Raw genomic sequence first — 24842 nt, 5'->3', positions numbered from 1 at the left:
ACTGAAAGGCTCAAGCTATCAAGTCTACTGCTTTACTTTAGTGAGTATACTTGCATACTCACTCTCTACTTTATAGTAGACATCATGGTGCGAACGAGGGTTTTGCATCTCGGAGCTCACACACCCCTTTAGTCTAGCGAATATAAGGTCCCCGAAACTTCTGCATTGGACACCACACCCTCGACTAACCCACCCCTTGCAAGTGTCAAGTCTTTGCCTTAGTTAGTCAGCTTAAAGTGCCTCGTGCACTCCTTAAGGATATATCTAGACTGAGTCTATACTTTCGACATTGCTAGCTTTTCTAAAGGAACTCATGTGTCCTAATCGTTTCCCGAGCATACAAACAATGCTAGTATTATTTCACTATACTTTATTTCTTTTATACGTTTGAATTAAACATTATTACTATTCCCACTTGTAGTCTTATTTGAGAGTAATTATAAGCTTTTGGGAAACCTCAACTCCTCATAACATTCCTTAGATTATTTATCCAAATCTGTTTGTGGGTATCAATATTGACCCTTCAGTATCAATACTAACCCCTGGTATCGATACCCACCTGTTGGTATCGATACCCCTTAACTACTATAGGGTACTTGGTTTAGGTAGTTTATATACTCTATACAGAGTATCGATACTCTAGTGCTGGGTATTGATACTATCATGAGTATTAATACCAAATTTAGGTTCGATGTTTTAAAAAATACCTCAGTATCGATACTAACCATATAGGTATCGATACTAAACATTGAGTATCAGTACTCCTTGAATGGGTATCGATACTGCCCTAATAATATGCTGGATTTTAGCCTTTTACGAAGAACAATATCGGTATTGTTTCTCCAGTACTGACACTAGCAAACCAGAATGCCCTGCTTGGGCACGAATTTGACACTCAAACTGTTATATTGAGGTTCTCAATCATTAATTAAGTCTTATGTGATCATAATGTTCATAAATAAGACCTTAAAACATATTAAAATAACTATAATATGAATATACCATAGAAATCTACTCAACATGTTCCAATCTTAACTTTCTAGATAAAACTCATTTCTAATAATCCATACCTGGTATGAGAAAGCTATGAGTGTGTTACATGGCTTCTTTAGTTGCTAAAACTCCTCTAAACTCAACTAGGGGTTTTATTTTCCTTACCCATTTCTTTATAACTCTCTCCTAACTCTTTCATTAAGACAAATCAAGATAAGGAGATTAATACTTAGTTAGAGCTTGAAAATAGAGTTAAAAACACTCTAACAACCTAATTTTACTAAAACCAAGCTTGGATTCATTGAATCCCTTGAAACTCACTACAAGAAAATATACCTTTAATGACATACGAACGATGACACACGCTAATTTATGACTTGCAAAACATGTGTGTCATAAAAAAATGTCATGTTTTTTAAAATCCGAACGATTTATGACTTACAATAATGTGTGTCATATTTAATAGTCATAATCCAAAGAATTTGCAAAAACACAGAGTACAATTTTAATTGTGTGTCATCTGTAAAAGTCGTCTTTTAATTTTCCCCCCTTATTTTCATCCTTTCTCGTTTCTTCCCCGACATACATGTGTGTCCAAATCTCTCATATCAAAAAATAAAAAAACTTTCAAGAAAAAACAGATGTTCATCGAATCTCTTATGAATCATTTGTTTCCTCAATGGCGGAGAAGGCCGGCAGAAGTTCATCGTCGGATAGAGGAGGCGGAGGAGAGATCAAAAGAGTAGTAAGATCAGGCTCGATGGATTCGTTGGAATCTCGTTGGGTGTTCCCAGGCGAAGATGAATCTGAGATTGAGGACAAGGAAGATAATACAGATGTGTCGTATGGAGCTGGAGTAGATTTCGAAGACGAGGATAATCCGGTACAACATTTGATTCGCACCGAACTGCGTGTTAATTCTTTCGACGTTGAAGCTCTCGAAGTCCATGGCGCGTATAGAAGTGACTACGAGGTATATTGTTCTTGTTTCATGATGCTAATGCAATAAATCAGTCATCTGTTTGTAATCTTGAAAAATCGAATTTGTTTGGAATATAACTTTATCACGTTAAGGCATACATTTTTTTAATGTGCTTTAATTTTGCAGCTTACTTTTATGTGTATACTTGACTTTTGATCTCAGAACTTTGGTATAGGAAGGATAATAATTCATGCGTTTCAGACTCTTGGTGATGTTGGAATAAGTCCTTTATATACGTTTAGTGTGATGTTTAGCAAGGCACCTATCAACGGAGATGAAGATGTTATTGGAGAACTATCACCGGTTCTATACGCTCTACTCGTGATTCCGCTTGTCAAATATGTCCTTATCATTTTTTGGGCTAATGATGACGGTGAAGGTATGCCAGATGTTCCTCAATCCCAATCAAGTCATTGTTTATGATTTTTTATACAGACCTTAAACAAATATGTTAAATATTAATTCCATGTCAATTGTTTGACATCTTTTGTTGCTGTATTTTATGATATTTCATTCTTTTATGTAGGCCTTAAACAAATATGTTAAGTATATATTCCTTGTCAACTGTTTTACATCATTTGTTGCTGCTTTTTTCTTGAAGGTGGTACTTTTGCATTTGTACTTATTAATTTCTCGGCATGCTAAGGTCAGTCTTCTCTCGAATCTGGTTCCATCAGATACCCGAATATCTGGCTTCATGCTAAAGGTGCCATCTTCTGAGCTCGAGAGATCACTAAAAATAAATGAGAGACTAGAGACTTCATTGACTCTGAACAAACTTGTTCTGATGTTAGTGCTTGCTGACACTTATATGGTAATAGCTGATGGGGTTATTACCCCAGCAATGACAGGTTTTTATGTGTTGCTGTTCTTTCATCTCTTTTGTTTACGGAATCATGCTATGGTAGAATACAACATAACTGTTTTATTAAATCTATTTTCATTTTTAATTTTTAGATGATAATTTTTGCATTTTTATTTGTAGTTATGTATTCTGTTGGTGGTCTGAAGGTTGGAGTTGGTGCAATTGAACAAATTAAGCTGTTATTCCATGTTGTTATCAAATCTATAAAACATTATTGCTTTGCTGACTCACATTTCACTGATTGTTAGTAAATACTGTTAGAGAGGACATTCCTGTTTCTAATTGACCTTTTTGGCTAGGAATCTTTTGCATAATTTAAATTGTATGCTATTGAAAATTATTTGTTATTTTGAATATATCATGCGATGGTTATTAACCTGTAGATCTCATAGTTTGATCACGAGTCTACAAATCTTCATTGTGTTTCTGCAGTTTCCTTTTTCGTGATCATGTGCTATTTGTAATGATAGTTTAACTTTAGTCGGACTAGAGTTTCCAGTCTAGCTAAATGTTAAATCTGTATTTATTAGAAACAATATGGCCTTTTTTCTTTTGCCTTCCCTCCTTTACATCCTATGGTTTATGTTCTTTTATGATTTTCTATATTATTATAGGTAAATAGTCATTAACTATTATGTTTCCTTATTTTCTTTTCTTTATTTGCAGATGAAGTGGTGATGATTTTGGTTGCCTTTCTTGTAATTTTGTTCAGTGTACAGAAGTTTGGAACAATTCAAGTAGGACTTGTTGTAGGCCCTACTTTGTTCATATGGTTTTGTTCTTTAGCAGGTACTGGAATTTACAATCTTGTTAAGCATGATGCAAGTGTCTTGAGGGCATTTAATCATGTTCATGTCTATTTATACTTCAAGAGAAACTCAGCTATGCGCTTGGAGGTTGTCTTGTATGTGCAACAGGTAAACACATTGATAAAAAATATCATGTGCTTCAAAACTTGCACTTCAATTTCAAGTGTGGAGAGAGCTAGTAAAAGAATATCTTGATGTTGTAATCTAATTTTTAGACTAATTTCCGGTTAAACTTTGTCAGGTAACCATCTTCTAGTAAAAGATCACTGAACTATTGACTTGATTCTAATTTTTACACTAATTTTTCTCTAGGGACTCGCAACTTGCAAAATCTAATCAGGTAACCATCTTCTTCTTTTCTTTTATTATTTCATGTGAATTTAGTGTTTCACCCCTTTGGACTTAAGTTTAGATATGGATTGAATAATTTCCAGACTTACATGCATATTGCTTGTTTCAGGATGCAATGAGAAACATATTAATCGTATTTGCCAAGTTAAATCCGGGCATAAGATATGTTTAAGGAATTAATGAAATCTTGACACCTCTATTTTATGTATTCAAGAATGACCCTGATGCAGAAATGGTGGTAAGATCTCATTATTGTCCCCACCCAGTTCTTTTTTATTAAATCTCTAACATGCGATTGTTTTGATTTTCATGTATTGAATATGAAAGGAGGTTTCCATGATTTTCTTGTTTCTGTTTGCAACTCCATTGCATCAAATCCATCCCTTTTCTTGCCCCAAGATACCCAAAAAGTTTAAACAAAAACAATAACTTTCAAATAGATTACAACTTTTGAAAAACAGTATGGTAATGTTCATTTATCATTATTGTTATCAACTTGGCGGACATATATATATATATATATATATATATATATATATATCATATACACCAAATATGGAGTATCTATTCCAACATATAGCCATAGACCAATTACAATTTCAGTAAGAATAACATGAAGCCGACACATTCTTTTGTTTTGTTGAGTTATTGAGTGGATTCTGTGATCATTTCTGCCAGCAACTTGACAACATCAATGTGGGAATTCGTTCCACAATTTCTAGGTTGTCACAGCTTCTGAAGGAACATGATGAAGAGCTTTGGAATCATATAGAGATCACAACTAAAGTAAGATATTATTGCAAAATTTAAACATCTTTTATATCTTGGCTCATGCTTGCCTCTTATCTGCAAAATTTTGAACACTTTCACCTTTGTCGTTTTACGCAGCTTGTCAAGGTAATTAGTTAGGCTTGAATGCTAACTTTTTGTGTTTAAATATCACACAGGTTAACCCCCAGTTTTACGCATTCAGGTGGATTACTTTGCTCTTGACACATGAATTCAACTTTGCGGACAGTCTCCACATATGGGACACGCTTCTTAGTGACCCTGAAGGCCCTCTGGTATGATTGCAATTTTTATCTCACTCAATTATCTAGAACTTTTCTCTAAGATTAAGGGAGGAGATTAGGAATGACAACAATATGGATCGGGTCAGATTTTTTATTGTCCTGGCCCAAACCCAAAAGTTAGGAGTTTTCACCCAACCCCGATATCGGTAGATTTTAATCCAACCTATCACTCAACAACCCCAAAATTTTAAATAAAAAGCCCAACCCTCCCTGTCCCAACCCCAAAAAAATTAATACAAACTTTAAATATGTCGTATAAAATTAATTATAAAAGAAAAAATATGTATTCTTTTTCTTTTTTCAATCAAATAGTGGCATTGAGCGATTCAAACGACAATTTGCACATTTGGAGGAGCATTATGGTAAAGGTGAAAGAAGTACTCCACTTCTAAGACATCTGCTTTTTTGCCTAGGTATGCTTCATAAAATTTTAGGAATCAGTTAGTTCCATAATTTCTCCCCCAAACTTAGTCTGTCTAGTTCATGTGTCATATTTCAATTTGCCTGAATATCTTCTTTACAGAGAGCGAGTTCCTACTCCCAAGGATGAGAATGATCAAATTGATGGTGAGATAACACTTCTTCAATGACACAATATGGTTCAGAAAGTGCTAGTGCTTCAATGACACAATATGGTTCTGAAATACAAGTTGCAAAAGCACTGGAAGCTTGGATATGGTATTTGGCTACTGTTTGATCATTACCGCACTCCATTGGATCAGATATGCAGAAGGTATGAATTGAAACTTGGGAGAATTGTATTGTACTTAGTAGTTCTCTAACTTATCAAAGTTCTATAGAATCTTAACTAGTTAACAGACTTAATAGTATACAATGAATCTTCCAAGTTATGTTCTTTTTGCTAGGTAGACAAGGTGTGAATTTGTCTGTTGTCAGCTTCACACCACATAATATGTACAAGTATGGAGCAAATGGTGAAACTGATGATATGTTGGAATACCATGCTACTTTTGATTTTTCACAAGACTCCCCTTTAGTAGAACTTGATGATGATTTCTTGTGTAAACGCCCAGATGGCGAGGGCATATTTGTAGAACTTTATTATGCCATGATATTTTGTATCGACATATGATTACAATATTTTTTATAACTTAATGTGAATATATTATATGCAAATGGATTGCTTATATATAATATGATATATATATTTAGTATTATGAAGCATTAAATGTGATTTAGTTTAATTATTTGTCAATCTAATATATATATATATATATATAATTTATGAAATACAATCACGACCCCTGAATGTGTCATCTTTTTTTTAATGATGGCAGCTTCAATGACGCTCAATGTAAGTCATACATGCGTGTTATAAATTTATGACACACAAATGTGTGTCATCTTAATTTATGATGGGGGCTTCAATGACGCTCAATTCGCGTCATAAATACGCGTCATAAATGCGTGTCATAAATACACGTCATAGATTTATGACACACAATTACGCGTCATAAAAAATTCATGTCGGTGGCTTCAACGACAGGCATTTGTGTGCTATCCGCTCCATAGATGACACGTAATGCGCGTCATTAAAGGGGTTTTTTTCCTACTAGTACCTCTTAAAAAATCCATTTTCTAAAACCATGTCCAAATAAAGATTTAGAGCTTAAATTAAAGCTTAAGGAGTGAGGATTAGGATTCTTACCTTGGTTGCTTAAACTAGACTTGGAAATCTCATAAAGATTCTACCTTTGGTTGGCTATTGGAATGAAAATAAAGGAAGAATAAAAGAGGAAATGAAGAGTGATTGGGAAGATTTGGTTTCACATGAAACCTTTTAAAATAAGGGGTTTCTATCAATTAAAACAAGAAATGGGTAAACTATAATTTTGGTCTCTCACCTTTAAAATCCAACTTAAAACCCCCACTTAGCATTAGTTATTGGGCTCACCTTGAGCCTAATACCCTCATACTCTAGTCTAAACTGGTTTAAAAGATCTAATGAGCTCAAATTACGGGTTTTTGGTTGACTCGAACTACTGACCCAAAATTCGGGGTGTACAACTCTCTCATCCTACGAGAAATTATGTCCTCGTATTATCAGAGCACTAATCTTAAGGGTTGGGCACTAGGTCAACTAGGAGGATTACTAGAATAGGAAATAGGGTAAGGATACTTGAGTTCACATCAGTTGCATAGTCATCCTCTTGATCTTGGATCGCAAACTAACGGGCTGCGACTCTAGTCTCTATACTAGCTCTAGACTAAACTACACCCCTATTATCCTGACCAAAAGAACTCTGTCCTCTCTGAGTTCCTCTACTTCTCTGCATTATCAGAGTTGACTACTGAGTCGACTCTGGAGTCACATCCTGAGCTTCTGGGCAATCTCAGAGGAAATGATCCAGGGATCAACAATGGTAACAACCCCTGATCCCAAGGCTACAAACTCCTAGGTATCTCTTACCACAGAGTGAACAACTGGACTGAGAAAACACTCTCGATGATCCCCCAAAACTAGCCAATGGTGCGGTAGATAATGGACTTCTGCAATGACTGGTCCTACTCCCACTCCCGCTTGCACTCTATGCCAGTCGACTCGTCTGGCCTATTGGGGCTCTCCAAGGCTCCTGAGAATATCTCAACCTCTTGGATGGTTGGGGTGGTTCAGCTGACTTGGCCAATTCTCTACTATGACCGAAGGTGGCACATTCTTCCGCTGTTTTCCTTCCTATAATTGTCTCTACTACCTTTGTCTGACAAACTATCTCGGTAAATGTAACGCCCTATACCCGGCCCAGGAGTCTAAGCCGTATATATGAGTGTACATTAGGTTTCAATCGTGTTAGACGGATTCAAGATCCACTTTACGCACATTTCGTGAAAGCAACAAATTAAAATATCTTAATATACTTCACACACAATGTTCAATGTAACTAATGTGCAATTGAATCTAGATTAAACATGCAAACATTACATTTAAACATTTAAGGATATTTTAGTCATTTCACATCATATAATAAATCAACAATTTAGATCACCCAATTAAGGTTACCAAATATAAAACATCATTATAAGAAAGTAACATGCAAAATTTTATACCAATCGTAAATCAAACAATCACTCAATCGATCATACAAGATTAGGGACCTAAACATAAATATTCAAAAATTATGTACCAAACAGTAACATGCAATTAATGGTTCTATTATGTAATTAAGTTTGTTTAAGAAATGATTATACAAATCTCATCAAAATTTCAATTTAAGAGTTTAAGTAATTAAACAAATCAATTTATGAGTTAAATTGAACTCATATAATCATTCAGGGATCAAATTAGAATTTAAGTAAACTTCATACCTTTAATGAATGCAATTTCATCTTTCTCCATCGAGTAAAATAACGAAGGAATTGATCCTTTCTTGAAAAGGATCAATCCTTTTTCACGGGGGATCAATCATTTTGAAAACGGATAAATCATTTACAAAATCGAAACTTTGGGATCGATCCTTTCTCCTAAGGGATCGATCCTATTTCTGAAAAATTGAAGATTTATAAAGAACATGCATATTTGGTCAACTAATCACCCACATAAAAGTAATCATGGACTAGGAACATGCTTGAACACCTTTCAACCACTTCATACATGTCAAAACAAAGGTATAGCATGCTTTATAACACAAGTCAACACATTAATCAAGGATTTGACATCAAAAGTCAACAATTGCATAAAAGTTCATTTCAAACACAAGTCACCTAATCATTCTTGGCATTTAAGGTCGTTTCATGCAACCTAAGAGTCTAGTATGTTTAGTTTACCAAGATACACTTAACTAAATACTCCAAACACTTCTTTAAAGACAAACAATATTTGAGTAATCTCATGCTTTAAGCAACAAGTTCCTACTTACAAATCCAAATTCAACGAATCAAACCAACAAAAAATACCAATCGTAAATCCAATAATTATAAACCAAAATCCAACAATATAAGTCCAACAAAGTGAATAATAGGTCTAAGTCCCAAACATCCCTAAATTATCACACAAAGTTTCTAAAAACCACATTTGTATAGCTTTATGCCTTACCCTTGCTTGATCACACCGATGCCAAGCTCATTGCCTCCAAACTCGACTATAATCCTCTAAAAATTGTTAACAACGAGTGTGTATAAAGCCCAGTGAACGAATAACATTCAAAGCAGTGCACATAACCAAGATAAAGATCAACCCTATATGTTCATATATAACTTGTTCTTTACTCTATACATATAATTCAACATCTCATACTTGAATGATCAACTAATGTTTTCCAAATTACTTGATTTCCATATTAAACAAATATCAAGAACCATACAATTCAAAGCAAATAACACATGCACAATTACCGTCCTTGGCAAGTCACACAAACACACACATTTTCCATTTCAAGATCTATGGCTTTTGTTCAAAACACAACTCACTCATTGGATAAATGGACTTCATACAACTCTCGTTTTACTTACGGACTCACATAGGTCCAAAACCACGAATCACAAAACAAACTCAACACCCAACCTTACCTCGTATCTTCTCTGAGCAAAGCTCAATGTACCATCCGAACCCCGTATAATCTCAAATTACACACTAATGCAAAACACATAGAGTACTCTTTCCTAGGCATGTCTTTCTTATCCAAAGGTCATATTAAGAACAATATCCAATTAATCCAATTCACTAAGAGCGGTTGTCAATGATGCATAGTTTTCACCTATTGATTCAAATACATTTTGAAACACACTCACGGATAGTTGTCATGATGAACCCACATATTTGGACAGTGAGAAAGTTCAACTCATCCAATTCACATTTAGAATATATATAGATTTTCACAATTCGTTTCCAAAATCATGTGCATCATTTGCAACACATCATATTCATAATTCACATTCTCATTTCTGACACAAGTGACATCATATGTAAATCTACATAATTCATATTGCATAATCATAATTAACCAAATAGAAAAATATATCATAATTACAAATGTAACACTACAAACCTTGCAAACACAATAAGAACCAAGTTCAAAGCACCAAGTTTCCTCCACTAAAAACACAATAAGAACCTTGCAAACCAAATTAACACATCACAATCTAATCTAAAACAAAGCAGAATCCTATATTTCTAAAACAGAGCACAAAAGTCAAAAACATAGAAAATCTTACCGAAACGTCACTCCGAAGCTCCAAACCGAAACACATGATTCTCCACACTAAAAGCTGATAAAAAAACTATAATCAACATCTAACTCAGCTAGAATCGCACAAATTAACATCTACAAACCTAAATTTCTAGATTCCCAAAAATATCACAAATCGACATTGTTTTCCAGAAATCAATATCCAAATCATTTGTAATAAAAAATTGATTTAATAAGATTATAATCACTCCAAAAAAATTAAATTTCAATAAGAAAATCTCAAAACCAATTCAAGAAATCAACACATTAATTAGCTCCGAAAATCAATTGAAATCTTAGAAATCCTTTCAATTAAATCAACAATTCTATGGAATCATTAATACTTAGTCACTTGCCCTAGAAACTTGTAAGAAAACCAAGGAAAAGATCCTTACCTTGCTAGAAATAGATTGAAATTGAGATCATCAATGGAACTCCATTGATGAGTGTTCAGAATCGTTAATATTTGCTCGTTATTTCTTCGATTTTATGGATTTATTATTGCTAATTTGGTTGTGTTATGCCTATTTTTGTGCATGTCCTTACTTTTCAGAATTAGTGACAAAACGGGTGCATTCTGCATTTTTTATTATTATTTGGTCACAGCTGGAGACATGGGCACGACGCGGTCTGACGTGGCAGTTTCTATAAGGTCCAGTCAGTGGCGGTTTCTAGAAGATCTCCTCAACACACCTTCTGGAAGATGGACGAGCAGAGTTGCATTAGGAGACTAGTTTAAAGTTTAAATTTAGAAAAAAAATAATTATCTTTAGGATTATTTTTTTTGTTTATCCTTAGGCTTTGAGAGGCTATAAATACCCTCTTGGGGTAAGCCTAAACTCATCACTCAAATTACAATCTTCTTTTCTCTATGTTTTTATTAAAGCTTTTTTTTTTTACTTTTCAAGTTCTAAAATTTTCTTTTATTTTAAAGTTTTGTTTTTAATATGCTAAGTATGACTTTTGTCATGCTTAGCTAAATTTTTCATAAGCCGAAAGCTGACGCGATGACTCAATTCCGACGGGAGAATTGAAACAAGCCCTTAATATCTTCAGAATATCTCTCTCAATCTCTGCGCTTATTTTTCAAAAATTAAAATAGTTTTCAAAATCAAAGATTGACTTTGGTCAAGAGGTTGTTGTGATTAAATGTGTGGGAGGAATATTCAGCTTATAGAAAGTACATTCGACTTCCTGGGAACACACTTGGCGAGATGGCTTCGCCAAGAGGGAATTGAGATCGAAATTGACGGTTATTGAAGAAACAATCCGAGTCGGTCGCCACGAACTTAAACTGTAGTTGATCTATGACAATTGATGTCGATTAGATCAATTTCCAAATCCGGAATCAAAGATTTTCTTGGGTATTCGGTATACAAGATAGAGTCATGAGAATTGTCCTTGTAGACAAAATAACCGACGTGAATCCCGAAAGGAAAATCTAATTCGATGATTAAAAGGAAATTGAGTCAAAGCAAGGCTTGGGGCTACTTTTACTGTATTTATTCACAATCTTTATTCTCTTATTTTTACTTAAATTGCTTTTATTTATTTAATCGTTTTATTTATTTAAATATCTTTTTACCAAAAACCCCCTGTTACTACATTCACGTCTGGCATAAACAAACCGAACATAAATTTATAATTTTCCAAGTCTCTGTGGAATCGACCTTTACTTTTCTATACTACGAATTTCCCTCTATTTATTAATCGAGAAGAAGAAACTTTATTTTGACACCCAAAACGACAGTTGTCATCCATTATGACCAAATCTTTAAAAACAAGAAGTGAAAAGAAAAGAAACTTGAGAATTAAAATAAAGATTGAGATGAGTGAATTTAGAAATCAATAAAAAAAGAGAAAGAATTGATCAACTTGTTTGGAAGAAAACGAAAGAAAATGGAGGAAGTTAAGAGGAGTTACTAAAATGTAAAATAAGAAGGAAATGAAAAGCACGTAAATAAAAACAAGCAAATAAGGAAATGGAATTTTATATTGAAATGAATCTAGATGGAAAAATGGTAAAAAGGGAGAATTAAAACATTTTAATTTAGAAGGAAAAGCTCTAAATATAATCCTTGGTATAATTGCTCATAGACTTTGAACATTGTGAAAATTTACAAAATGATCACAGAAATTATAATTTTTAATTCTTTCAATTCAGTCACCAAATCATTTAATTAAACTTCTATAATTAAAATTAATCATCTAAAATCATTTAAAACTTTCCAAAATATTTTTAAAACTAAAATATGAATTTTAGAAATTTTATTTCATTTTATCGAAAATCCGAAAATCAGCCCAAAACCAACCCTAACTACCATACCCGACTTTAGAACGTTACAGTAAGAACTAGTAGTGGATTAGCGGCTAACTAAGTCAAGATTTCCAGACGAAGACTTCTCTGAACTTTTCTACAGCGATGATACTATGACGAGACAAACTCTGGGGCATACCTACTCATCCGAAGGAACTTTACCTTATACTCATATATTTATATGTTCCCTTTGGTCAACTAAGCCGATTGGTCCCTCATTGTATCCATGCGAGTCTCTCTGACATACCTTTGACGAAACTCCTCTAAAAATTAGTCCCATGTGGGTTACTCGAGCTCTAACGACATCTCCGTAGTCTTTCACCAGTCTATCGTGTCATCATTTAATAGGAATATGTTATACTCTAACATACCTTTGGGAGTGAGATACAGCTGATGAAGAGTTTTAAGGGTTTCTCTTGACCACTGGTGGCTACGACATGATCATCATCTCATGTACCAAAGAAATCGATGGTTTGATACTTACGAAGCCTCTCTACTGGGTTTCCTAAAGTGCTACTACTGGAGGAACTAGTTGGGTTGGTTGAATAGGTAGGGTAGGAGGTGTATGGGGAATGGATCTCACTAATCGCCTTAAGGTAGAGGTTCAAATTTCTAAATAAGGTTGATTTATTGACCCCCGTGTCTCTAGGCTCTTTATGTTTAGAGTGTGGGATGAACTCATCTCCTGAATCACCAATTAAATAATATCTACTCTCCTGCCTACCCGCTCTACTGTGGCCTGGGCTATCATCCATCTCTAAAATATGAGATTAAGAGAGAAAAAAAGTATTACTATTGCTATTGCAGATATAAGAGTACGACAAAACTTTTTAGGGGCATGTATACTCATAAACTCTTTATCGACATTGACTCGCGGGTCATGGGAATGTCTAAACCTGATGCTCTGATACCACTAAATGTAACACCATGAACTAATATGACACAAAGTCGACCAATGAGGGTGCTACACGGAACCACCGAAATGGTTGACCAACCTTGTTCTCATTTCTCTTGCTTTAAAACGACTATTTTCTTTATAAAATTCAACTGTAAAAAATAATGAAAATTGTACAATAAGAAACTCCCAAAATAAATATTTACAGTAAAAAACATTAATACAAACTGACTTTTGAATATATTTACAACTCAATTTTACAAAAGGGTTTATAAATATACATGCCCTTCAAAAACTTGAGACGTACTCTGATCTGCTATGGGTCTAGACCTCGATCACTCTAAGCTCCTCAACTGCTCCACCTAATCTACGTAAGGAAATAAATTCCAAACGCTGACCTAACTAGCTCAGTGTCATACTAACAACTAAATCATACTAACTATGTATTACTGAAATACTCAAGCTATCAAGTCTACTGCTGTGCTTTAGTGAGTATACTTGTATAGTCACTCTCTACTTTATGGTAGACATAATGGTGCGGTTGAGGGTTCTGCATCTCGGAGCTTACACACCCTTCTAGTCTACCGAGGATGAGGTCCTCCAGAATCTTTGTATTGGACACCATACCCCCACCCTTGCAAGTGTCAGGCCTTGGCCTTAGTTAGTCAACTTAAAGTGCCTCACGCACTCCATAAGGATATATCCAGATTGAGTCTATACTTTTAACAGTGCTGGCTTTTCTAAAGGAACTCGGGTGTCCTGATCGTTTCTCGAGCATACAAATAAGGATAGTATTGTTTCACCCTACTTTATCTCGTTTCTACTTTTGAATTAAACATTATTATTATCTCACTTGTAGTCTTATTTAGGAGTAATTATAATCTTTTGGGAAACCTCAACTCCTGATAACATTCCTCAGATTATTTATCCAAATTTATCTGTGGGTATCGATACTGACCTTTTAGTATTGATACTAACCCCTTGGTATCGATACCCCTCAACTGCTATAGGCTACTTGGTTTAAGTAGTATCAATACTCTATGGTAAGTATCGGTACCAAATTTTGGTTCGATGTTTTCAAAAATACCTCAGTATCGATACTGACCATTTGGGTATCGATACTAAACACTTAGTATCAATACTCCTTGAAGGGGTATCAATACTGTCCTTATAATATGCTGGATTTTAGCCTTTCACGAAGAACAATATCGGTACTATTACTCCAGTATCGATACCCTACTAGGCATGAATTTGACACTCAATTTCTCATCAAATTATTTATTGAGGTTCCCAATCATTAATTAAGTCTTATGTGATTATAAGGGTCATAAATAAGGCCTTAAAACATACTAAAACAACTATAATGTGAATTTACCCTGGAAATTTATTCAACATGCTCCAATATTAACTTTCTAGCTAAAACTCATTTCTAATAATCCACAACTGGTATGAGAAAGCTATGAGTGTGTTGCCTGGTTTCCTTGGCTACTAAAACTCCTCTAGAATCAACTAGGGGTCACCTTTTTCTTACCCCTTGCTTTAGTATTCTATCATACCTCTTTTACTAAGCCAAAGCAAGATAAGATAATTACTAACCTATTTAGAGCTTGAAATAGAGTTAAAAACACTCTAACAACCTAATTTTACTAAAAACAAGCTTAGATTCCTTGAATCCCTTGAACCTCTTAAAAACCTATTTTCTAAAAACATGCTTAAATAAAGATTTAGGGCTTTAATTAAAGTTTAAGAAGTGAGGATTAAGATTCTTTCCTTGGTTGCTTCAACTAGACTTGGAAATCTCAAAAAGCTTCTACCTTTTGTTGGCTATTAGAGAGAAAAAGAAGGCAGAAAAGAATAGGAAATAAAGAGTGCTTGGGAAGCTTGGGGAGAGATGAGTGTTAGAAATACATTATGAAGAAAGTAAAACAGGTGAGAATAGGGAAAGGGGTTTGTTAATTTATAGGGGAGTTCGGTTGGGAAAGGAGGGTGGTGTTGATGGTGGAGATGAAGAGGGGTATTTTTGGTATGTTATATATTTATTTTATTAATTATTATTTTTATTTATTTAGATAAAGAAATAAAAGTTAAAAGGTAACGTGTCGTGTTTCGATTGGTCCGTAAATTTTACTTTTAACGATATTAGCGATTTGAGAAGATCAAATAACAATTTATAGTTAGAGAGACAAAAAGTTTCAAAAAATATTTTAAGGATCAACTCGATAAAAAAGATATAATTGAGGGAAAACTATTAATTTAAGCCTAAGAAATAAACTATCATAACTTAAAATTGGGTTTATATAGTTTATTTTACCCGAATGTTTGGGTCTCAAAGAAAAAGGCCTAATACTATTTCACCCTTCAAGGAGGAAACCCTAGAAAAATGACTATAAAACCCTATGTATCAACAGCTATAGCCACTTAATTGTTTTTGCGAAGGAAGAGAGACGGGCAGCAAAAGATGCAGATCTTCGTGAAAACCCTTACCGGCAAGACCATAACCCTCGAGGTCGAGAGCAGCGACACCATTGACAATGTCAAAGCCAAGATCCAAGACAAAGAAGGTCATTCTCCCTCTTTTGTTTTGTTCCATCCAAGTCCCATTTCTCTTCTCCTTAGGTTTATTTAAATTGGTTTGCTTTTCTGAACTAAAAAAGGAATCCCGCCGGACCAACAACGTCTAATCTTCGCCGGAAAACAGCTCGAAGACGGACGTACCTTGGCTGACTACAACATCCAGAAAGGTTAATCTTTTGGGTTTTTCTTCTTCCATTTGAGCAGCATTTTTTTGTTGCTTCTCAGTTGATTAACATACTTTGGGTTTTTTTTTTCGATGCAGAATCAACGCTTCATCTTGTTCTGAGGTTGAGGGGTGGAATTATTGAGCCTTCTTTGATGGCTTTGGCTCGCAAATACAACCAAGACAAGATGATTTGCCGCAAGTAAAGCTCTTTTTCTTTGCTTTTTTTTGTCGACATGTTTCAGTTTTTGCAAATGGGGATCTAACTTAACCTCTACTTCTTTACTTGAAATGGGATAGAGGCTATATGAGGTCCCAATAATGATAATCATTTTTCTACTTTGTCAGCTGATCTACTTCTACTGACAGCTGATTTTCATGAATGGCACAATTTATAAAATGCTAGAAATTGATCCTACTTTTTAGTATATTGTAGTAGTGTAAAGTATGAATGGGACTGCAAGTTGAACCCTCTTTTGAACTAACCACTGAAAATGCGGCATCTTAGTTCCCAAAATTCAATTTTCCATTCTCAACTTTGTCAACTGTTCTAAAGTTCTTTTGTCAGTTGATTTTCTCGTGTGGTACATTAAAATTGATGCTCTGTTACTTGTTTATATGTCTAGAGAAATCCCGAGATTTGTTTATTTTAGTTATTGAGACGTTTAAGGATTCGAAGAGAGTCGTTCTTACATAGATTTATGTTTTATGTATGACAAGATTCAAGTAAATGATTAACTTGAAGAGCCTAGTGACATGAACCACTTAGTAGAATGCTCTTTGATTGCTGCTTTGCTCTAACATAGGTTGTTGTTGGTATTAATTAATACTTGATGATGTGCCTTGGTAGGTGTTATGCTCGTCTGCATCCGAGGGCCGTGAACTGCCGCAAGAAGAAGTGTGGTCACAGCAATCAGGTTTGTGTAACCTATATATTTGGGTTATTGAATGTTGTTATTGTCTACCTAGTATCCTTTTTGTTGCGAATATGCTATGTAACTGAATTTTCTCTTTTGTTGCAGTTGAGGCCCAAGAAGAAGATCAAGTAGACTATGACAGTGGTTATCTTCTCTGCTTTAAAACAATTTGAATACCAGACTTGGATAATATTTCCATCTACTTTGCTATTATTCTATTTTGTTGAGATTTTATGTATGGCTTCTGGATTTGGTAACTGACGGAGAGAGTTAAAATGGATGTTTTTACTACCTTTAAGTAAGGGTAACCAAAACTAGACTGGTGATGCCAAGGTCTTTCTTTAGAACTCATCTTATTTTTTGTTATGGAATTTGTATAACGTTAAATTTCGAAGACATAACAATGTTGAACATAAACTAGCATTACAACCTTAAGATTATCACTATATTGCACGATTAGACGTGCAAAACTTATTAATCGGTAGACATGCTGCACAGCACATGTATAATCAAAGTCCAATGAAATATCAGTTCATCGTTACAGGCTTCTTCATGCTCCATGCATCAAGATTCTCAACAACGATGGTCTGACTCCCATTGTTGAATGCATGCAAATGAGCATTCTCAAGCAATGCTAATGTAGGATAAACCCTAGATGTTATGCATGTTTTTCCTCCGCCTCCGAAGCTTTCCACTACAGAATGATCAATCTGCAACAAAAAACCAAACATAGTTTCAGGTATATAAAGTTTGAGAATGAATCTTGGTTCATTATGGTTCATACCAAACTCCTCAAAGAAAGCTTCTTATCAGCCAAATCTACATTGACAAAGCCGGCAAATGATGGCTTATAAAGACCATCCTCCAACGACGAGCTGCAAAACGATTAATTAAAGTCGAGTTCCGAAATTTGATAGACATAAACAAAATGACATACATACCTTCTTGCATCAGAACACAACATAACTATATGTTTGATTGAAGTCTTGAATATTCTGAAAAAGACTGGAGTATATTCTTCAAGGTTTTCTGAAGCCAAAGCCAAAAGCCCGAATGGACCAACTCCACCTTGAATCTTTGAACCCTTTTTAGCACAGAGAAGTTGGGCATCTGTCAAACTCCAACTAGGGTTAAATGGCTCAACTTTATCCAAACTAGGAATAAAGAAGGTAACATCAACATCAACCTGTGAACAGTTAGAGAAGATCATTTCAAATACAAAGTTGACAACTTGAAAAAATTATATCTTCAATGCAAATAAATAATAAACCTGAGCAGCACTAATTCCCTTCACTTCAATGCGTTGGCCTGTCATAAGCTTTCGATGGCTGATTTTAACCTTTTTCCCTCTGAGACTCTCCAACTCTTGAATAGGCCATTGCATCAATTGCCTTTGATTGGGATAAAGCCACACTGTTCTTGGAATTGCCTAGGAAAAACAATTTCTAAGCCATTTAGCATAGCTGAGTATGCTAGGTACATATACATAGACATATACATACAGATTGAATGAGTACCTGAATTCCAGCCCATCCTTTTTTAACATCATCAGAAGTGGAGTCAGATTCATTAACCCAACCCCACAAAACCCTCCTCTTTTTAGCAGGATCAAAGAACGTCTTTGAAGCATAAAAGTTTCCATAATCATATCTAAGGCCAACCCAGCCATCGGCCGATGTATTATCCGGCAAGTATCGATCCTTATCGGTTAAATACGTACCGACCGTATAGTAATCGTATCTGGTAACATCCAAGCTCACTTTCAGAACATGCTTAACATGTTTTCCCACCACAGACGTGTCCAGACCTTGTTTGCCGGATAACAAGACGGGGTAAAAATCAGGGCATTCCCACATGCCTGTATGAGGTGCTGAATGCAAAGGGTGTTTAGCTTTAACCCAATGGAAGAAATCCCTGCTTCTATACAGATAGGCTATCCCTCTGTGGTTCCTTTTGCTGCCGACCACCATTCTCCAATGGCGGTTCAGCCACCAAGCGGTGGATGGGTCACGAAACGCACTGGCGTTTACGCCTTGGTCGGGTTCGACCACCGGGTTGAGACGAGCCGGCTTGATCCATCTACGTAGATAAGGATCGGAGAAGTTGGCCGGGACAGCGTAGTTTTGGACTTGCCTGTTATTCTGATCGACACCGGTGTATAGAATGATGGGTTTATTGTTGGGGAGAATGGTGGCTGAACCGGACCAGGCGGCATTTTTGTCGAAGCGATGTGAAGGGTAAATTGGAGGTTCGAGTGCTTCCCAGTTGACCATGTCTTTTGAAACTGAATGGCCCCAAACAACGTTGCCCCAAACTGCGCCTTTGGGGTTGTATTGGTAGAAAAAATGGTATATTCCATTGAAGTACATCGGAGCTGCATGAGCAGGATTGCATGAGGAACAAAGGAAAGACTAATTAAGGAAAGGACATCAAATTTATGGGACTATGTTAGTCAAACTCACCGTTTGGATCTGTTTGGCGATTGAAGGAACCCAAGGGGCAAACAAATACAAAACAAAACAATAGGTTAATTAGTCATTAAACTATCATTTACAAAATTAAGTAAAAAAAATATATTGGGGCTTGATCTTAAATTTAACATAGAATTATGATGTTTGGTTCTCAAACATTCTTTTGAGATTATAATCTCCAATTTCCAACAATATAAATATCATGTAAGATAGAGTATAATTTCATTATCACCAATACTTTAAGTTATCATATATTACACCTGTAATCACAAATTATGGATCAATTTATTATTTATGTTTATTATTTTATCAATTTAATTCCTTTTTTTCCAAATAAAATTTGAAACTAATAAAAATATATATATATTTCTTAAAAGTGAAACCATAGATGTCATAATAAAAAATTATAATTAGTATACATATTCTATTGAGTTGTTTATCAGTATATTAATTATGATAGGTGATTCATGAATTATTATAATTCTAATTTGTAAATATATTTCAACATATATTTATTTATAAATATATAAATTATAGTCAATAATAATAAGAATAACAATATACTATATCTGTATGGAAATTTGGACTTAAAATATTAAAGGAGCTAAGATTTATTTCAACATCATATTTATTTATTGAGTTCGAATCCTACTACCGTTACTCATGTGAGTAATATGTAAATTTCTATGTAAATCCTAATTAAGTTTTAGGTATGCTCGACTCTAGACTGGGAGAGACACTCCTGACCTAAACTTTTTTTTGTAAAAAAAATATACTATATATGTAAGGAAATTTGGACTGAAAATATTAAAGGTCCTAAGATTTAAAAAAAAACTATAAAAAATATATTTTTAGATAATATTATATTTCCTTAATCAAATACTATAGTTTTATATTTTCATGAGATGAAGCGATAAAATTAATGTAATCTAAGCAATAATCTTATATTTCTTAATCATATTTATAAAATTAAAAATATTTTACATTTCATAAATTAAAAGGGTACTAAATATCTTTTATAGTTCCTTTGTAGGAACGATAAAAAGAATAACCTTATTGATATCTATACGGGTAATTGAGAAAAATTAAAATTACAAAAGCTCAGCTCAGGAAATATACAGCACTCATGAAAGTGAATTTATGTAAAATCGACTATTCTTAGGTGTTCCACTAGTAGAAGTTATTTCTCTCAACCACAAAAGCTAGTCGGCAGGGGAAATTGCAAAGGTGAGATGCAATTCTAGGCCATATTGTTTGGAAACCGAGAAAGTTCATGCAATCATTCTCATGTTGAGAATTTCAAGTCTGATGTGATTCTGAACTAAAAAGTCATGAAAATGAAAAAAAAAATTATGCATGTTTATACTGTTCAAAATTTGGGAGTATTGCAGAAGCAGAAATTAAGAAAACATTTGAAGGTTAAAAGGTAGGGATGGACCGGAGAAGGTGGCAATCGTCTCCTATAAATTAAAAATTGTCATATATTCTTAACCTTGAGGTCGTGGGATCGAGTCCCATGGAGGGTATTTCATAATTCGGAGGTCTCTTACGAAAGCTCTCTCAACCTAGTGTTGGGGGTAGCCTACTATCTTATCTCCCTTTACCTCATATATATATATATAGGAAAAAGGGACAGCAAATATATCATAAAATGAATATGAAAAATAGGAAGAAGAAAAAACCCTCAATGACGACTTTAGTAGTAAAAAAATTGGCTGCTTAATCTGTAACTTTTCTTGAGATTAATCATTAATGGGAGTAGAAAAGCATGTAAAACTTGTCTTTTAATTTTTGGTTCACAAAAAAACAACACTGCATGCAACAACAGATAAACTTGAAAACGAAGTGGAAAACTGTACACGTGTATAAATGGATTAAACTTTAGTTCTCACGCGTGACGCCACCCCACTAAAACTCAAAAGGGAGTAGGCTGTTTAGTTCAGTTTACACGATCTTCATCGCACTAATAAAACCCTTTATAATATCACTTTGCAGAAGCCAGATTCTTCCTCTTTCGTATTCTTACAAATAAAACAAAATTTTTTGGAGGAATTTGAATACCATAGAAAGACTGGAAAGAATCAACCTGCAAAATTAATCTTGCAAGAAAGCAAAACCATGCATGCATGACACTAAAACACCGTGCTTTAGCATGGATATGTCTAGGATTTTTTTAAGCTGAAAATCCAACAAAAACTAAAAGGAAATGGAGTGGGACACAGCATATTAACCTAGGAGAAACCAACACGTTTAGGACGAAAATTAAGCCCTTGAACTATTTTCAGCAAGTCAATGCATGAAGAAGAGGCAATAACTATATATATACTAAAAAGGGAAAAAATATTGCAGATAAGGGGAAGAAACATACCGTTGATCCAATTCTTTCGAGGCTGAAAGTGAAAGCCAGTTCTGTGAAGTTGCAGGACATTAACTGCAGTTAGAGACTGGAGTTGTGGATAGACACTGTGAGATGCTTCCACTCGGCCATTGTTGACGACACCGAGGAAAGTGATGAATAAAGCAAGAGAGAGCAACTTTGTAACAGCCATTGAAACCTAAAATACAAAAGAAACTAGACTTGTAGGAGGGATGAAGTTGGGTTGGGTATTTATAGATACATAATAAGGAACTTATGAATTTATTTGAATATGTTAAACACGATAATGCATTAATTGATTTAGTGAGAACAGACTAGAAAGGCTTTTTTCTTTGGGAGGGTGAGTCGACTGACGACTAAAAACAGACGGTGAACATAATTAGTTATTATACGAGTGAGATAATATAATGAAATACTCCTGTTTGATTGATTATATTAGTGATAATAAAATAATAATCCCCCATTCCCATTTATATTATTTATTGTTGATTTTCCACGTAATTTAAAAAAAAATTATGTAAGAGATGTTTTTATTCAAACAATCATGGAAATTCACTTCTTAGGCGCATTTCCATAAATTCCTCATAAAAATTATTTGAAAAATATTACAACTAATAGAAAATTTACGAACATGTAAATGAAGGATCAAAATAATAAATATGGTAACTTTAGGGATTAAACTATAAAACCAACAAGAAATCAAGGCAACTATTGCAAATATTTTACAAGCTAGGTACTACAATCGTAAATAAACCAACTTCAATCATCCATGACAAAAGTGGAAATAATGAAAGTAATGCATTCAAATTAAAATAATCCTAAAAATAATATAACAAGCAAGAAGGAACTAAAATAGAATACGGGAAAAATTTAAAACACAAATTTAAAAAAAATTAGGGAGGATAATCGGTAATTTTACCTAAAGGCATCTATGTACAAACAATGACTAAAATGTAAGATTTACAAAAATATCAACCAAAGTCGAATATCAGCAAAATCAACATAACACTTAGGACTAGGGGTGTTCATTCGGTTAAAACGGTGGCCGACCGAACCAAATTAACCATAACCGAATTAACTAAACTTTTTTTTCTTTAACCGTTAACCGAACCGAATTTTTTTCCGAACATATTAACCGAACCGAATAAATTTCGGTTAATTCGGTTAATTTCGAATTAACCGATTTTTTTAAAATTTTCTAATTTATATAAAAATTAAATATTTTTTAATTCAAAAAAAGTTTATAATTAATTTAAATAATATATAAGTATAAAATAAAAATTTTAGATAAATTTTTTAATTAATTAATATTGATTTAAGATTAAAAGTTATTGGATCTTAAATTATTAATTGGGTTTTAAATGGTTTGGGTTTAGCCCATATTTTATATATAATATATTTAATATTTTTTAATTAAAAAATAGTTTACAATTAATTTAAATAATATATAATTATAAAATAAAAAATTTATATAATTTTTTAATTAATTAATATTGATTTAAGTTTAAAAGTTATTGGATCTTAAATTATTAATTGGGTTTTAAATGATTTGGGTTGAGCCCATATGTTATATATAATATATTTAATATTTAAAATTTAATTTTGGTTAATTCGGTTAATTCGGTTAATTAACCGAATTCGAACCGAATTAACCGTTAACCGAATTCTAAAATTTTTCTTAACCGTTAACCGACCGAACTAATTCGGTAACCGAACCGAATTAACCGAACTAATTCGGTTCGGTCGGTTAACCGAATTAGTTCGGTTATTTGAACACCCCTACTTAGGACGGTGTCTTAATCATAAAAATGGAAAAACAAAAGCCCAAAACAATATATCACAAAATTTCAATCAATAACCAAAATAGGGTATTACAAAAACGAAAAGACTAAAGACACTATTATCCCCTGCAAATATTTACACGCTGAACCCTTCCCCGTAAATCGGCGGCGAAGAGAGCGAACCAACTCAAAACTCTCCTCTATTTTCTCTAGATCCTTCAAAAAAACCCAAAACCTTAAGCTACCCACTCCCTAAAAACCTAAAACTGAAAAACAAAATCCAAAAGGTCGGAGCTTTACCTTCGATAACAAGGTTTATCGCCTACGGTGAGGTAGGCAATGGTCGGATCTTGCTAAAGGTAGGTTTCTTTTCCCTTTTTTTTGGTTCGATTGTTCTCTTTTCCAGTTTTTTTGTTTTTGTTTATTTTTTCTCTCTATTTTTTCGTATATTCTCTCTTATTTCTGCTGATTGCCTTTGTTATGGGGGTTAATCCCCTTTTTAATTTCATTTTTCTCATCTTCATTACATGCACAAGATGCTCTGGGCACTCATACAGAGGGGGAAGGCCATCTCCTGTAGTGGCAGATGATAAGGGGCTTGTCCTCTGTCTCGATAATGACAGAGTATGGCGACAGGGACACAAAGTGATGACAGTTGGTGGGAACTGAACCCTAGTTTCGATGACATATATGAACCATTGTATGGGTCCAGATAGTACGACCATAGATGTACGACATTGGAGGTTTCAGCAATAACCCTAAGAGGTATCATGCGAGCCGTTGGATTTAAACCAGATCCAACGATTGGAGATGATAAGAGACGACTGTATGCAACATTAAATTAAAACCCTAGCTGATGGGTGATCTTGACTATTGGATCTGATCTTAGATCCAACGGTTGTGAGCTAGAGGCGGCTAGATATAAGATAGAAACCCTAGTCGGGTTTGTGCCACATGTGGGCTGTAGCCTTGGGCTTCGGGTTGATGGGTTTGATCTTAGGCCTGGATTTATTGTAGTTGGGCTTGCCTGGGACATGTTAGATTTGTAACTAGATTTGGGTCAATTAACATTGGGCATGTAAATGAAATGT

At 34.2% G+C, this 24842-nt stretch overlaps 2 protein-coding genes and 1 pseudogene across 2 annotated transcripts; 2 read left to right on the top strand and 1 right to left on the bottom strand.

Moving 5' to 3' along the window:
- Window positions 1-1672: 1672 nt before the first annotated feature.
- On the top strand, window positions 1673-4119 carry LOC120181056 (annotated as a pseudogene).
- Window positions 4120-15872: 11753 nt separating this feature from the next.
- On the top strand, window positions 15873-17349 carry LOC120181014 (ubiquitin-60S ribosomal protein L40). The gene is made up of 5 exons (XM_039186263.1): window positions 15873-16029; window positions 16123-16209; window positions 16305-16407; window positions 17056-17122; window positions 17228-17349. The coding sequence occupies exons 1-5, from the start codon at window positions 15927-15929 to the stop codon at window positions 17252-17254; spliced, it is 387 nt and encodes a 128-aa protein (XP_039042194.1). The 5' UTR covers window positions 15873-15926; the 3' UTR covers window positions 17255-17349.
- A 264-nt stretch (window positions 17350-17613) lies between these two features.
- Window positions 17614-22148, bottom strand: LOC120181076 (beta-fructofuranosidase, insoluble isoenzyme 1-like). Its single transcript, XM_039186292.1, has 7 exons — window positions 21962-22148; window positions 19585-19593; window positions 18640-19496; window positions 18393-18551; window positions 18064-18308; window positions 17907-17997; window positions 17614-17832 (listed from the first exon to the last, which is right to left on the bottom strand). The coding sequence occupies exons 1-7, from the start codon at window positions 22140-22142 to the stop codon at window positions 17650-17652; spliced, it is 1725 nt and encodes a 574-aa protein (XP_039042223.1). The 5' UTR covers window positions 22143-22148; the 3' UTR covers window positions 17614-17649.
- Between the last annotated feature and the right edge of the window lie 2694 nt (window positions 22149-24842).

This window comes from Hibiscus syriacus, unplaced genomic scaffold (assembly GCF_006381635.1).
Source record: "Hibiscus syriacus cultivar Baekdansim isolate YM2019G1 unplaced genomic scaffold, ASM638163v2 tig00112507_pilon, whole genome shotgun sequence".
Lineage (NCBI taxonomy): Eukaryota > Viridiplantae > Streptophyta > Magnoliopsida > Malvales > Malvaceae > Hibiscus > Hibiscus syriacus.
This window is presented reverse-complemented; position numbering and strand designations above follow the sequence as displayed.

Excerpts from the sequence above, each read along its gene's own strand:
- LOC120181014 (XM_039186263.1), top strand. The coding sequence starts at position 15,927 with ATGCAGATCTTCGTGAAAACCCTTACCGGCAAGACCATAACCCTCGAG. Across the intron at positions 16,030-16,122 it reads CAAGATCCAAGACAAAGAAG|GAATCCCGCCGGACCAACAA; the intron begins GTCATTCTCCCT and ends GAACTAAAAAAG. Across the intron at positions 16,210-16,304 it reads TGACTACAACATCCAGAAAG|AATCAACGCTTCATCTTGTT; the intron begins GTTAATCTTTTG and ends TTTTCGATGCAG.
- LOC120181076 (XM_039186292.1), bottom strand. The coding sequence starts at position 22,142 with ATGGCTGTTACAAAGTTGCTCTCTCTTGCTTTATTCATCACTTTCCTC. Across the intron at positions 18,552-18,639 it reads AAGGATGGGCTGGAATTCAG|GCAATTCCAAGAACAGTGTG; the intron begins GTACTCATTCAA and ends TGTTTTTCCTAG. Across the intron at positions 17,998-18,063 it reads TTGTGTTCTGATGCAAGAAG|CTCGTCGTTGGAGGATGGTC; the intron begins GTATGTATGTCA and ends ATCGTTTTGCAG.